Here is a 15,953-nt window from a genome sequence, read left to right as displayed (position 1 = left end):
CAGGACCAATTTGGAGTTAGCGACCTCATGGATCGTAAAGGGGTGTAACCTTCACCCAGTGAACGGTTTACAAGTTCCTAAAAGTTGTTGGCAACTCTTTTGCTCTAGCTTCATTCCCTTTGGATGCCACCATGCTTTAGTGTATGATCACAATAGGGCTCAAGTGTGGGATGCTTGAAATTATTCCCTATACCCACATGTGTTTGTTCATCTTGTTTTTTTAGAACCAACCTATGACCGGGGGTTTTTATTCCACATAATATTTAGTACGAACCTTTAAATTGAATAAAATCAAGAGAAAAAAATATGAACTAGACTTGGAACTATGTACCGTGTCACGGAAGAAGCGCCACGCCACGCTATACATTGCCGTGCCACAGCTCTTTGTACTAAATAACATTATAAAGCGCCATGTCATGATAGTAGCACCGTGACACGCTGCCCAGCTGCCCAGGAATGGTCGATGTTAGTCTTTTTTTTTTACTGTTGTGCGTATTTATGTGGTTTGTATGTCCCGTTTAGCGTCATGTCTAACTGTACGGTTATAAAACGTGTCCACAACCCCACTTAATCACTCACAACTCAAGTCGAGTTCACACACTTTTTTCTATTATTTGAGTCATGCACCATGTCGTTCATGGCCGTACATCAGGTGATCTTGTGTTAATTTTTCCGTTTTTGTTTTAGGAGTAAGTCGGATGGTATCCTCCCGTACATACTTTTTTCTAAAAACAAAAAAAGTTTGAAAAATTTCTTTCCTTTTCTTTTTTATTTTCTAGATAGGTCAAGGATGAGTCTAGTGATTAAAGGTGCGTTTGTTTCAATATCACAACACTTGGTCTAGAAGTAGGGGTAGATTGTTAAGGTTCGAGTCACTGTCACAACAACCTCTTAAACCTAATAGGCGTGCAAGGAAACCATCGCAGTCATCTCCGTAAAACCCATCTTCATCTCCATTTCATTTTGAATTCATTCCAATGGCTTCTAGGGAAGAAGTTGAGAACATCAACAAGACAATTGTGGCGCTTACTTCCATGATGCAAACCCTCACTACCAAGGTCACCACCATGGTTAAGAATAATGTCACAGTGGCCACAATGGACAAGGTCAAGGAACAAGTAAGCAAGATTTCTAAGGACTTCATCTATGTGGAGCAATTTGCCCTTCTTTGGCTGTTAAGGACAAGCTCCCTAAGAAGTTTTCCACCGCTGACATTCCAAATTTAAGCCTGCTGACAACCCAATGTTCCACTTAAAGGCTTTTTCTGCAACTATGGCTCTCAAGGGAATGGCGTCGCACTCTTCCGTACTGTGTTCCCTTTGTCCTTAGAGCATGCCTGCCAATAGTGGTTTTACTCTCTAGAATTCAAGCATACTACGACTTAAGAGGATGTTACTGAAAGCTTTATAAATCTTTATTAGAGTAACATCCAAGCTAAGACTTTTGAGCATATACTCTCCATTCTCAAACAGAAAGAGAATGAAGTCTTCACTGCCTATCTGAGCAGGTGGAGAGAAACATCTGCACTCTTGGTGGATCCTCCCAAAGAAAAAGAGATGGTTTGTCTCTTTATTCTGAATTTGGCTCAAAAGTACGAGCAACATCTGAAGTTTCTTCCTTTGAGCAGTTTTGAAGCTATATACTACGTTGGGATCAATATTGAAGATGAGTTGATAAAGACTATTGTTAGAAACAATAATAATAACACTTGGAAAAACAAGAAAAATGACAATCCTTATTCTTCGTCTTCCACGCCCAATAATGCTACCAATAACATTAACTAGTACAACATTAATGATGTGTTGGCTCTTAATGCTCCCACTTAGAAGTTCCAAAGGAAAAGGAGGGTTTATAAACCTTTGGGAATGAGGTATGGTATTGCTTTTGATCGTCTGCACAGTCGACAATTGATCATGCCTATTAGGCTGTTTCGAGAGCCTACGCCTAAGAAAAGAATTGCTAACTATGACCTCAATTCTCATTGCAAGTTTCACTAAGGCAAGGGTCATAATACTGAACAATGTTGGAATTTAAAGGATGCAATTAAAGACCTAATTGATGCTAATCAGCTGCTTGTCCCTCCAGGGGCCAAGAAGCCTAATATTCAAACAGCTCCTCTTTTCGGATGCTTTGGCTAATATAGGAGATGAAGTTTCCTTTGATCCGTTGCTACTCATTTAACCTGTAGATGAACCTCTTCCAAAAGTTGTTTTTGTTCCAATTTATAAAGAAGTTAATAGAATTTAGGATACTGATGATGAAGACGTCTATCTTAAAGACATAGCATATCCACCTCTTGGCCTGGCGCTATGAATTACGAATATAGTGAAGAATTTTGGGGGAGGACCTCGAGGTCAAGGTCCTCACTAGGAATGGATGGTTACAACAACCTAGTCCACCTCCACCGCAAGCACGACCAGTAGTTGATCCCATCGACCCCTTAAACAAGGATGTGATCAAACATCTTCAAAAGACCAAGGTGGAAATTAATGTGTGGAAGCTTTTTACTTCCCATAAGCATCGAAAGGCTGTGATGAATGCTCTGTTGAAGGTAGGAGTTGATAGTGATATGACTCCTTAAAGGCTAATCAATTTTCTTACTACTGAATTATCGAGTACCAACAATCTAATTTCATTTTCTCACGAGGACCTACCCCCAAAAGGGGATCAACTCAAGAAGGCCTTACACCTTACTTTAGTGTGCAGGCAGATGAATGTTCCTATGATCCTAGTTGATTATGAATCAATTAACGAATACCCGCTTTGCACTGCAAAGAAGCTTGGCATAAAAGATAAATAATTGATTCCCTCTACGCAAGGAATCCATGCTTATGATAATACTCGTCGTCAAGCCGTGGGTACTATCATGTCAAACATCCTTACTGGATCCTTTGAACGTCGCACTAAGTTTAAAGTGGTGAACATAAGGGATTATTTCAATCTATTGATATGGTGCCCTTGGCTTCATCAGTTAAAGGTGATCCTTTCATCGTTGCACCAGAAAGTTAAAGCTATAGTTGGAGGGGCTCCAATAACAATTGATGCCTCTCCTATGCGTATCTAAGTTATTGAAACCCTTATTGTCCATGTTGAGCATGATGATGAAGATGAAGATCTTTAGGGTTTCTCTATGGAAGATGTTCACATGATTGAAGAAGAAAAGAAATGTCACCTCGACTTTAATCCTTATTCAAATGTCAACATCAATGCAATCATTAAGAAACAAGGGCATTTTCCTTGAATGACCCTTGGAATCAAAAAGAAAATGGCTGAAATTTGGGGCCATCCTGGTGCACCCAAGACGGACGCTTTTGGTTTGGGATTCAAGCTAACAAAAGAAAATGTGAAGCAAGATTTTCTAAAGATGAAGGCTCGCAACAATGCTAGATCCATGAAAAAATGCCTATGGGTCCCTATCCCCTCACTCTTAATGGCCATTACATCAAGGAAGGAGAGGACCTTCCATGCTATGAATTTCCTAAACCTATCATCCACAACGGGAGGCGTGAGCCCGGATTCGAGGTATTATTAGATTGTGACTTCATTGATGACTGTGATTTGTTCCCAACAATTGGGGAACCAACCAGTCCAGGCTCTGATGATATGGACATTAATCTTCTTTTTGGGATAAAAAAAAATGAACTCAAGCGCATCGATGATGATAACTCTGCGCTCATTCAAAATGTCATGTTAAGCAAAGACTACGACCCCTCTGAATTCATTGTCCAACCCCTTTCAGCTATTGAGTCTATTTATGTAGTTCCTCTTAGTTTTGAGTCTCTTGTAGAGTCTCCTCCTTCTATCCCAAATAATTCCGACGAGGTCGCAACTAACCTTGACAACTTTGATGCAATGTTTAATGAATTGAATTAAAAGAGTACCTTTGCTTACGATGCGTGTCATTCTCCTATTCCCAATCAATATTGCTTTGCTAATGATGAAAATGACAAAGAAATAATAAAATCAATGAAAGAACACGATAATAAAAATGTAATAGTTAATGATATATAAACAGTTAACATTTCCAATGACACTACTCTTAAAGAAGTTAAAATTAGATTAACACTAAGTCATGACGAGCGCAAAGAGCTAATTAACTTGCTTAGTGAATTTGTTGATGTATTTGCTTTGTCGTACCAAGATATGTCAGGTATTGACAGGTACATAGCTCAGCTACGATATCATTCATTCCAGGTATGCAGTCTGTCATACAAAAGTTACGTCGCATGAAACCGGATGTGTCACTCAAAATCAAAGAAGAAATTAGGAAACAACTGGCTGCAGGCTTCATCAAAGTGTCCAAGTATCCAGAATGGATAGCCAATGTGTGTGCAGTTCCAAAAAAAGATGGAAAGGTCAGAATGTGTGTTGATTACAGGGATCTCAACAAAGCAAGCCCAAAGGATGGGTTCCCTCTACCTCACATCGACATTCTGGTCGGCAACATAGCAAACCATGCACTCCTTTCCTTCATGGATGGGTACATCGGGTATAATCAAGTATTGATGGTCGAGGAAGACATGGAGAAAACCACATTCATTAATTTCAGATCTAGGGTTGTTTGTGGCTTTTAATTTCTTTTATGGGTTAATTTGGTTGTTTTCGGTGCGGTTAGGGTGGGTACTGGTTAAAGGAGGGATGATGTGGTTGGGTTGGGGGTTTCATTTTTTTTTTAGTGAAATTTTTTTTTTTAACTTTTGCGACGACTAGACATCATTAAAGTTAGTTTTTGCGATAGTTTTATGGCCGTCATCGTTTATGACGATTTTAAACTGTCGCAGATTAATTACAGCGAAAAAATATTAAACTGTTATTGAAATTATAATAAAAGGACTTTTTGTGAAAAACTATCTTATATACATAAATTTTTGTGAAAAACTTCCTTGTATAAAGATTGTTGTAAGAAACTATCTTATAAAAACTTAATGTTGTAAGTTGTTACCATGTGCTTAATTTAACCAAGAAAGAGAAAGGGAATTAGGGGTTATAGGGAGGCTATGGAGAAATTGGATGGAAAAAGGAGAAAAAATGATTGAAAATGTGTCATTATATATGTCTTATTCCATACAATAATTCGACAAAAAGTAGTATTTTACAACATTAATTGTTTTATAAGATAGTTTCTAACAACATCTATTGTTTAAAAGGTAGTTTCTTACAACATTTTTTTAGAAGGTAGTTTTTCACTAAAAACAAAAAAAAAAACACAAAACTTGTATAAGGTAGTTTTTCACAAATAAGTCTTAATAAAACCGTCGTAAAAAAAGTTTACGACTGCCAAAATTGTCGTAAAAGTAAAATTTTACGACAATTGATACTACGACAAACTAATTATGACAGTTGATTGTCGCAACTATTTTTTGTGACGTTTTTTTGCTATTTTTGCGACAGTGTCGCAAAATAGCTTATTTTTTTGTAGTGATCTTTCGATTCAAACTCTAATTAATAATAATTAATCAAACAATTGATCAGGTTGTGTAGGGAATATTTCAAGCATTGCCCCAATCTTGAACAACGCTGTGATCATGCACTTAAGCATGGTGACGTCCAAAGGGAAGGAAGCTAGAGTAAAAGAGTCGCCAACAAGTTTTAGGAATTTATAAACCGTTCACAGGGTGAAGGTTACACCCCATAACGATCCATGAGATCGTCAACTCCAATAGGTTTGGACCATGACTGGAAGTTCGGGGATGAAGGTACAAATTCAACCTAAAAGAGATTGAACCTGCCCTAATAATAGGCATCTATACAAGTAGAAAAAGACTCATTTGCGTCGCTCATTTATAGTGTATTTGCGTCGCTCCTACTCGCGACGCAAATGATTTAAAAGTCATTTGTGTCGTTCCTAGTCGCGACGCAAATAAGAGTCATTTGCGTCACTCCTTTATAAACAAGTGACGCGAATAAGGGTTATTTGCGTCGCTCATTTATAATGGAGTGACGCAAATAGTTGTTCTAAGCAACTTCTTGTTTGTTATTTGCGTCACCTGTTTATACAGGAGTGACGCAAATGACTAACTAGACAATACAAAATTGCTTCATTTGCGTCACTTGTTTATATAGGAGTGACACAAATGACTGACTAGACAATAGAAAATTGCGTTATTTGCGTCACTTGTTTGTTTAATGAGTGACGCAAATGATGTGAATTTTTTTTTAAATAATAATAATTGCTTCTATATGTTTGTAGTACCTGTTTTCCTTGCTAGTGGTATAAAGTAATATGCTAACGCCAATAATTGAAATTAAAATGCAATATTAATGAATGCAAATGTAAATTTCGGCAAAGTCTCCTTTGTATTTTGGCCTACCCAAAAAATTGGGAATGACGGCGTTATATTAACAACCTGTTCAATAATTTACATCTCAGTATCATAGACATTATACTCATCATCCCAACACCAATTAACCAAAATCATTCATGTCAAGCCTATAATCCAAAACAAGAGTCCAACATGCGCTAAGTGTAAATCTAAAGTTCAACATTACATATAAAATACTCTGCCCAAACATCTCGAATCTCATTTATCTCCTCCTCGGTATACGGTGTAGTTCTTGAAAAATCCTATCAACACAAAAAATATACAAGAGGAAAGTTTTAATTCAAGATTGTAACTAACATCAAATTGTATTTATCAAACAAAAATGAAATATTTGACAACTCATACCTTAATAAGATCCTCACTGCTATGATGATGTTCAAGTATTTCGTACATATAACGCATGACGTAGTAGCCACACTCACGTCCACCCAATTGTTGAGGACACTACATGTAATATATTTATAAGTTGAATTAAATTGCTATACTTAAATTATTAAGAAACTAAAAGTTAGGGTAAGAAATTAAGGTAACCTGTCCCAAATGCCATGTCAATTTACTTCCCCTATATTGTCCACTTAATGCCTTGAAACTTCAAAAAGCACTACACATTTGAAACAAATAACATATTTATACATAATATGTAAAACCATCTATTATCCTTACACACACATAAAATCATGACATTAATAACAAACTAGACTTATTTTGTCATTGCAAACTTAATTGCTAAATTTCGCTTCTGCCTCAAAGAATCAAAGATGATGACTTCACATTTAGCCATGCATAAGACCAAAAGAACCCAATGATTCCTACATAATAAATTAGACACACATTTGTAAATGAGTAAAATAATATCAACAATTTGCAAAGTTCAAATAAATACAAGTTCAAAGTTTATACTTTTCATGGTATGGGCATAAGATGAACTGCTTAGATTTTTGTTTTTCCATCACATGTGTCATGTATAGTAGGATACGATCTGCATCACTATGCAAGTAGGTTTCTGAAATCATTTCCGGACACATGAATCCAATGGAAGCCACATCCACCGTATCGAGTATGTCACTCAAGGCCCTACAAATATATCATGTAATAACATTATAAATTGTAATAAAGTATATATGGGAAGAGTGAAATTTGAATATCTTAAATCATAAAAACTTGCAAAATTGAAATATTCAGCCAAGCTCCCGTGAGAAGTTGATTGACATCTTCATGTTTGATAATGATGTCCTTACTGTCTTCATAACTAAAGGTCCAAGAATCAACCTTTACCTTAATAGTTTCACCTTCGGGTAATGAAGATAACAAACTATTCAAAGACCCACACTTCTGAGACAAGTTTTCCAAAGCATAACCCATAAGAAAAACTTTTTTTGGATTGGTGTTGGACTCTTTTGTTTCGTGACCACTTTCAACTACTTTCACTTTGTCTTGCATGTTTTCTTTTGCCGCTTTGGTGTTATCATCGTTCTTATTTGATATGAATTCCTAATCAATAGTAAAGCAAATCTATTCAACAATTTGCTATATTTGTATGGCAAACTATGTAAATTGTTATAAAAATAATTTACCTTGTCATGCATGAGTGAAACCAAGTCTTTCGGCCATTGGGTAAAGGTACCGTGAGCATGCTTAAGTTTCTTGATGACTGAAGAAGGAACTGGAACCGAGAATTCTTTGACTTCGTCAAAAAAATCATCAACACTTACCCTCACGTGATCTGGAAGGAGGTTATTATGATGATCAAGGATTAACTCTGAATGATATGTACCTTCAGCAACAATGACTTTCTCAAAGTCATTTTTCAACAATGATAGCCGACATGGAACCAGTTCCTTACAAAGATAGGAAAAAAAATCATTACAAAAAAATAAGGAAATTGAGTTACAAAGTTAAAAGTATATCGTAGTCATAAATCATTACAAAAAGAAAAAAAAAACATATAAAAATAAAATAACAAAGTTTTGGATACATGTATGTTTGCGAATGGATCATCACCCACTGATTGGCAACTACTAGGATTTTGTGGAGTCGTCCGATCTATTTTATTCATTTCCATCAATTCAGTTGGAATTTGAATACCAATCTGTTTAGAAAATAACAAAAACTTCTATTGAACCATGGAATCCATTTTAGAGTCCATCTCTTGCATAGTCTCCTCTCGTACCCTCCGGGCTACTCTTGCCTCTAATTCTTCCAGCTCAGCATCTCCGATTTCCCTACCCCGTCGGCCACTAAGCCTCTCTCCGGATCCCCATACAGCTTTAATGCCAATTCCACTACCAAATGCTATTGCCCGACCATTACGATCTTTTTTCCCAAGGGCACGAGATAAGATATCATCATGCCTATTAAGAACAAATTTTCCATCAGCTTGTTGCTTTCTCCAATTATCCTACACAAAGACTTCAAGTTAGAAAACTTTGGTTGCAATACATAAACTTAACAAAATATATTCAAAATTGAAATAAAGACTTATTATAAACTTACAATGGATTCTTTCACCTCTCTTGTTTTCTCATCCGGCAAATAAGGATTTTCCTTATCATCTTCTATTGATCTTGCTAGAAGCCAAGCATAAGTCCTATCCGGTAAACTAGACACAACCGAAGAACAAGATGAAGTACTGGATGCTGAAGATGCTGTGGGAATATACCCTTTTCTACGCCATACAATATTCATTTCACCATATGATTTGGCTCCTAAATGGTGAGGGTATTCGTTGAAAGACTAGCTTTGTCTTGCCTTCTCACTGATTTCCTATTTTCACGAGCATAAATGGAGAATAGTACATAAGAATCCGTTAACAAAGTACTATTAATAACATGTGATCCAACCACTGACCAATAACATGCATGATCATTGATATTAATACACACAAACCTAAAAATCATCTGTACTATGCTCCTCCACAAATGTTTTCCACATATCTTCAGATATGAAATCATAGAGTATATACGGCATTCTTTTCTCCTTCGGCATATTCCTGGTACATGTGATCCAACCACTAACCAATTTTGTTTTAAAATCTCTCCAAGTTTTATCACAAGTGCGTAGGACCTTTTTTTTCTTGTCTTCATCTTCTTCGATTTAAAACGCTCTCTACAAAAAAAAAAAAAAAAATCCATAAGAAATAAAGTTAGTAAATAATTTCATCATATTCAAATAAATTGTTTTCATCATATTCAAATAATGTCATAATGATCATATAATAGTATAACATTTAACATTTAATAGTGAATATTACCTTAACATCTTCCCATAAAGTGTCTTTTATTCCTTGTGGAACTTGATTCCAATCTTTATACAATATAGACACTTTTGCACGGCTTATTTTGCCAAGATGAGTTTTGTATGCTTTTGCCCACTTTCCATTGGGTCGACACAATTCATCCCATTCAAGCACTCTAGGAACCCCAGGCATGGATTTCAGGCCCTTTGAAGGACCTCTTGGCTTCTTTTTCTTCTTTTGAGAGTCGGTTGTTTGTTGCTGTGATTGTGATTGATTGTGTGGCTCATCTTCCTCACCTTGCGAAGACATGAAACGATTATGAATATCCTCTTCCTCCATTACTACTTACCTGAAAAAAAAAACATAAATAAATTAAGACATCGATTTGTATCAATTTAAAATTATAAACTTGTACACATAACAATAATAAGCAATTTATGCAATTAGTAACACATATTGGAAAAAAAAAATCACAGAATTCATACCTACTTCATTCTTCTCTTTTGCGACATAAAATCCTTCATTATGATCTTTACGTTTCAACGTTGTGTCAAAATCATCGACTATTGGAGGGATGCTCCAAACGGAAGGTGGTGACTCATTAAATTGCTCATCATATTCTTCCTCGTCCACCATATCTTCAATGCCAAGTATCCTTCTTTTACCTTCTAAAACAACTGACCATTTACAATCAGCTGGGTCAGCCATGTAAAAAACTTGTTTTGCTTGTGAAGCTTATATAAATGGATTAGCTAGATGCCCTCGTCGACCAATATTTACAAGGGTCAAGTTCCCTTGTTCATCTTTTTTTACACCACGGCTACTATCAGCCCACTTACATCGAAATAGAGGAATCTTGAAATCAACATAATCTAGCTCTATTATTTCTTCAATGATTCCATAATAAAATTTCTTCTTATCAACAAATGTTTTATCATGTGCACTAACATACTCAGATGACAAACCTATTACTTTAACACCACTATTTTGCATAGTTGACTTGTCATCTTGTTGGCTAGTGTAAAAAGAATACCCATTGATGTCGTATCCCTCATATAACATGACTTGACATTTAGCACCATATGCCAACCATCTCAATGTGTCAGATATATCGTTAGGTGTGGTGGACAGTTGGGACATCACTCGTTCCTTGAACCATGTAACGAATGAACAATTATGCTCCTTTATCAGCTGAAGATCACTTTTGGAAGGATATTTATTTTTAAGAAAAAGCATGTGCTCGTCCAAGTAAGGATGAACCTCACTAAGATTTTGAAACACAAAAATCTCGGCCTTATTTTTCATTTCAAAGCCCATGGATATCCTTTTCCTGCCAATAGAACCTTGACCTCCAAGCCTCCCATCGTGTCGAGACTTTGGCAACCCAATTTTCTGTGAACGTGCAAGATATTGAGCAACTCATGCTGCCACTTCCTCAGTAACTGTTCGTTGTACAATACTAGCTTCACGTTTGGCCGGATTCATGACTTTTCCCTTTAATTTACCCATTTCTCGTTCAAAAGGATACATGTATCTCATACACACTGGTCCACAAATTTTAATTGCACGTACAAAATGAATAACCAAATGAGGCATCACGTCAAAAAAAGATGGGGGAAAATACATTTCAAATCGACACATTGTCTCAAGTACATATGCTTGCAAGTCATCTAAAATACTTGGATTTATGACCTTGCTACAGATAGTGTTAAAAAAGACAAATAATCTTGTAATCGTATACCTCACTTGAGGTGGCAAAATTCCTCGAATGGCAACTGGTAATAATTGTTGCATCAAGACATGACAATCATGAGATTTCATGCCACCCAATTTCAAGTCAGACATTGACACAAGTCTACGAAAATTAGAAGAATATCCAGCCGGGACCTTTAAACCATGCAATGACTCACAGAAGCTAGTTTTTTCCTTTTTAGACAAGGTAAAGCAAGCTGGGGGAAGATACCAGCGTTTTCTTCGAGATTCGGGTGCCAACTCTAAACGACCCATAGCAGCACTGTCTTTTCTTACTTTAACTCCATCCTTTGTCTTTCCTGGCATATTTAATAAAGTTCCCACAATGGCATCACATACATTTTTCTCAATATGCATTACATCTAGACTATGTCTAACTTCCAAATGTCTCTAATATGGAAGAGACCATAGTTCAGACTTCTTCTTGTAACCCCCAGTTGATTTGCTTTTGTAAGGCTTACCAAACTCATTCTCAATGTCTTTGACCCGCTGATAAACCTCGCTTGCACTTAAAGGGCGACGAGCTACTCTCAACTCCACTTTTCCATTAAAAGCATCCTTATTGAATCGATAAGGGTGGTCTTCGGGAATATGTCTGCGATTATCCATGTATACATGCTTGCCACAATTGTCTAGGCGTAATGCCTCAAAATCATCTTCACAAAGGGGGCAAGGAGTTGTTCCCTTCACAGTGTACCCTGACAAATTCCCATACGCTGGGAAGTTATTTATCGTACAAAAAATCATGGCATGTAAAGTGAAATTGGTTTTACTATATGCATCAAACATTTGGACACCTTCATTCCACAACAATTTCAAATCTTCAATGAGAGGCGCTTGATACACATCAATGTCATTTCCAGGTTGTTTAGGCCCAGATATTAGAAGGGACAACATAATGTATCTAGACTTCATGCATAACCAAGGAGGCAAATTGTAGATAGTTAGAAGAACTGGCCAAGTGCTATATTGGGTACTTAGTGTCCCAAATGGGTTCATTCCATCTGTACTAAGACCAAGCCTAAGATTTCGATCTTCTTTACCAAAGTCCTTAAACTTTCGATTAATGTTCCTCCGTTGCGGGGAATCAACTGGATGCCTCATTAACCCATCTTTCTTCCTCCCATCAGCATGCCACCTCAATAATTTTGCAGTTTTTTCATCTGAGAAGAGTCGCCTAAATCTCGTTATAATTGGAAGATACCATAATACCTTAGCCGGAGACCCTTTCTTACACAACTCACCAGTATCATTCATCTTGTAACGAGAAACTCCACACCTTAGACACTCATGCAAATCAGCATACTCATTTCGATACAACACACAGTCATTAGGATAAGCATGTATCTTCTCATACTCCATACCCAAAGGGCACATAAGTTTCTTAGTCTCATAGGTGGAGTTTGGAAGTTTATTCCCTTCGGGAAACATTTCTACTAAAGCTTCCAACAACTACGTAAAACCCTTGTCGGTCTAACAATTGCTTGCCTTTAAGTTGAATAACTTCATAATTGCACCAAGTTTAGTGAATTTTGTACAACCAGGATATAACGGGGTTTCTGCAGCTCTCAAAATACTATCATATGTCTGTGGACACTCTGTGAAATGGTCTTCAACATCATGCATCATTTCATCTATCTTGTCCTTCTCCACTTCACTCTCACTTTCAACACCAGTATCAGCTGTATCGATATCCTCACCTTGGTGTTCATTATCATCATCATAATGATTCTCATCTTCCCTTGGTCAAAAACTAGAACTTGCCTCAATATATATGCTCTCACCATGCCATGTCCACCTTGTGTAGTTTTCTTTAAACCCACGACGAATTAGATGATCTTTAATATCATCTATATCACGATATCCCCTCGAATTATTACAGTCACAACAAGGACAAAGAATAATCTTTGATTTATTCTCTGTTTGGTGTTTTAAGGCAACAGTGCTAAACTCTTCAAATCCTCGTAAAAAACTTGTACAATTTCGTTTACCATACATCCAACTTCGATCCATTTTCAACCACTGAATAACAAAATTAATTTTAAGATAATGTGTATATTTTCTAACATATATAGCTCCTTAACCATAAACAAGAATATAAGGCATCAAACATTTTCATTCAAGGTTTATCTCATGTAAATGCAACGACATGATCCAACAAGGTCCTTATCACTCCAACCTAACCCATTCTTGAATGTCCTATCTCACTAATAACTACTTGTAAAGTTTGCTTCTATAGAAAATCCGGCAGCATTTCCCTATAGTTCTCCAAGCACACAATGTAGATAATTGGCTATCTACATATGTACCCAGAGAACGATTGGGAAATAGTGAGCCATGATCTTCTTAGACCCAAAAACAGTTTAAGTAGTTATCACCTAAATGAGATAGAACATTCAAGAACAGTCCCAAACCGGGGACTATTCAAGACTTACTCCTGATGAGTAAGCCCTGAACGGGAATCTAAGCCAATGATGCAAGTATTATTGCAATTCCAATCAATTATATCACAATTAAAAATCTCATACAATTCACAATCGTTATACCACAACAAATAAGTTAATATTGCAAAGAATGGTTCAAATATATATACCACAAGTGAAGACACTCTCGTATGTGTACTACCGCCTTAATTTTTTGTCCACAACCAGAACCTCGAGCAACTTGTGGAATTTACTTCCGCATAATTAAGAATCTGCAATAAAACTTACATATATTAAACCAACATAGTTTTTTTTTTTTTTTTAGGAAAGATAGCAAATATTATTCAACTTAATCTCTCCTCAAAGGGGAAATTCCCTGTTTCTCAACATGAGAAACAAAGTTTGTTTCTCATAAGGGAAATAACGGAAATTTACTCAGTATAAGTGATGTGCTAGAATTTCCCATGTATTACTTGGATTGCCAGCTGTACTACTGGGCTACATATCACTTTTGATGGCGTTAAACTACAACGTTTATACATTCTTAATTCTTTTTTTATAAAAAAAAAATTAGAGGAATTGGGTTTTGAAGGTTGAACATTCAACTCGATTTCTGGGCGAAACTCAGGTCGGAAGGTCCAACTGAATTTCTCAAGGTAAAAACATGCAACTCGAAGAAGTTAATTAAACTGAATTTAAAGCGGGGGTTTGTAATTCAAACTTGAACAAACGGAGGTCTGTAATTCAACCCCAAGAACACTACAACAATTCGTTCAAATGGAGGTAATTGAGATCTTTGGGAGCCATTAATCATTGTCATAGGTCGTATTGGTACGAATTCCTAGTAATACAACCCATTTTCAAAAATTCACAAAAATAAATCGACACATTTTCAGAGAACAAAACTGCAAACCATTTTCAGAAATTATAAATTGCATTTTAAACTAAATGAATGAGCCATTCCCTAAAAAAAATAAACTAAATGAATGAGCCAATCACAGCAACCTCAAACCCATTTTTATAGAGGGATTCTAATAATCCCATTACTTACAAAAGTATTCTGAGTTCTATCACAATTATGACTTCAATTTCATGAAATGTTTTCGCATTACAGAAAAACAAATCAAAAATAAAAAACCCTGGAACAGAACTTACGAATTGGACGAAAAAAAAAAGACAACTTCACTAAATACAAGCAATCTTACCTTAGGTGAAATAAACTTCACAAATTCAACAATGTCAAGCCTAAATGCAGTAATATGAGGGGGGCGAACACTGGTCAAACTGCTACACTAATCAAACTTCAATTATTGTTGCTGTGATTTGCTAGAACTTCCTCGGTTTTTTGGGGGTGAAATTAATCGATTTTTCCAGTCGAAAATTTCAGTCATTGCTCGAATATGAGGCCAGGATTTTTAATTGAATTTTTTGGGGTTTCTAGGGTTCGAATTCCTATGGTTTTGAGTAGATTTTTTGCTCAAAATGGGGGAATTTTGGTCGGAAATGCTCAATTTTTCCGGGGTTTATGAGTTCGGATTTCTTATGGTTTTTGTTCCAAATTTTTGCTCGAAATTACTCAATTTGCTGCTGATTATGGGTCTTCAACTTGATTGCAATTTTGGATGTTTAATTTGCTGAGGAATCGGTGTTTTTTTGGCCGAATTTGTTGCATTTAAAGGTCAAATTTGTGGGTGTTTTGGCTGTAGAAATTCACTGGAGTAGCAACTTGTTTTTTTCTTTTTGTTTAGTGAAAGGTAGGCGTGAAAAGCTAAGGTCAAAATTCTGAAATAACCTAAATGCGAAAGATAGATTTGCGTCACTTAATTATAAAAATGCGACGCAAATAACAAAAAGTGTAATGCTCTACATTTGTCATATGCGTCGCTCATTTATTAAAAGAGTGACGCAATTTATTCACTCACTCATTTGCGTCACTTGTCAATGAATGAGTGACGCAAATAAGATTATTATATGCGTCGCTTCAATAAATAAGAGCGACGCAAATATTAAAAATCTGCAATACAACTAAATTTTGCGTCGCTTCTTGAATAATATGCAACGCAAATAACTTATAAGGATGGTAAAATTAAACATTTGCTTCGTTCTTTCTAATGAGTGACGCAAATATGGCGAAGCAAATGTACGTTTTTCTACTAGTGCTACTTTATTCTTCTCGTATTCATGTGCGCTTTCTGACTAACATGCAATCAATAAGTTTAC

At 36.2% G+C, this 15,953-nt stretch overlaps 1 protein-coding gene across 2 annotated transcripts; it reads right to left on the bottom strand.

The window, feature by feature from the left end:
- Positions 1-6,355: 6,355 nt before the first annotated feature.
- LOC145635001 (uncharacterized) lies at positions 6,356-15,572 on the bottom strand. Of its 2 annotated transcripts, XM_081686313.1 has the most exons (11): positions 14,939-15,572; positions 13,904-14,005; positions 9,574-9,907; positions 9,210-9,428; positions 8,817-9,086; positions 7,898-8,721; positions 7,599-7,814; positions 7,224-7,397; positions 6,855-7,132; positions 6,669-6,767; positions 6,356-6,565 (listed from the first exon to the last, which is right to left on the bottom strand). In XM_081686313.1, exons 5-6 carry the CDS (start codon positions 9,006-9,008, stop codon positions 8,437-8,439), a joined length of 477 nt encoding a protein of 158 aa, XP_081542439.1. In that variant the 5' UTR covers positions 9,009-9,086; positions 9,210-9,428; positions 9,574-9,907; positions 13,904-14,005; positions 14,939-15,572; the 3' UTR covers positions 6,356-6,565; positions 6,669-6,767; positions 6,855-7,132; positions 7,224-7,397; positions 7,599-7,814; positions 7,898-8,436. The 2 variants fall into 2 exon arrangements, with proteins under 2 accessions (XP_081542439.1, XP_081542440.1); XM_081686314.1 differs by lacking the exon at positions 7,599-7,814.
- Between the last annotated feature and the right edge of the window lie 381 nt (positions 15,573-15,953).

Source organism: Chenopodium album, chromosome 6 (genome assembly GCF_948465745.1).
Source record: "Chenopodium album chromosome 6, dcCheAlbu1.1, whole genome shotgun sequence".
NCBI lineage: Eukaryota > Viridiplantae > Streptophyta > Magnoliopsida > Caryophyllales > Amaranthaceae > Chenopodium > Chenopodium album.
The sequence above is the reverse complement of the archived record's forward strand: the minus strand, read 5'-3'. Positions and strand labels throughout refer to the sequence as shown.

Excerpts from the sequence above, each read along its gene's own strand:
- LOC145635001 (XM_081686313.1), bottom strand. The coding sequence starts at position 9,008 with ATGAATATTGTATGGCGTAGAAAAGGGTATATTCCCACAGCATCTTCA. Across the intron at positions 8,722-8,816 it reads GAGAGGTGAAAGAATCCATT|GATAATTGGAGAAAGCAACA; the intron begins GTAAGTTTATAA and ends GTCTTTGTGTAG.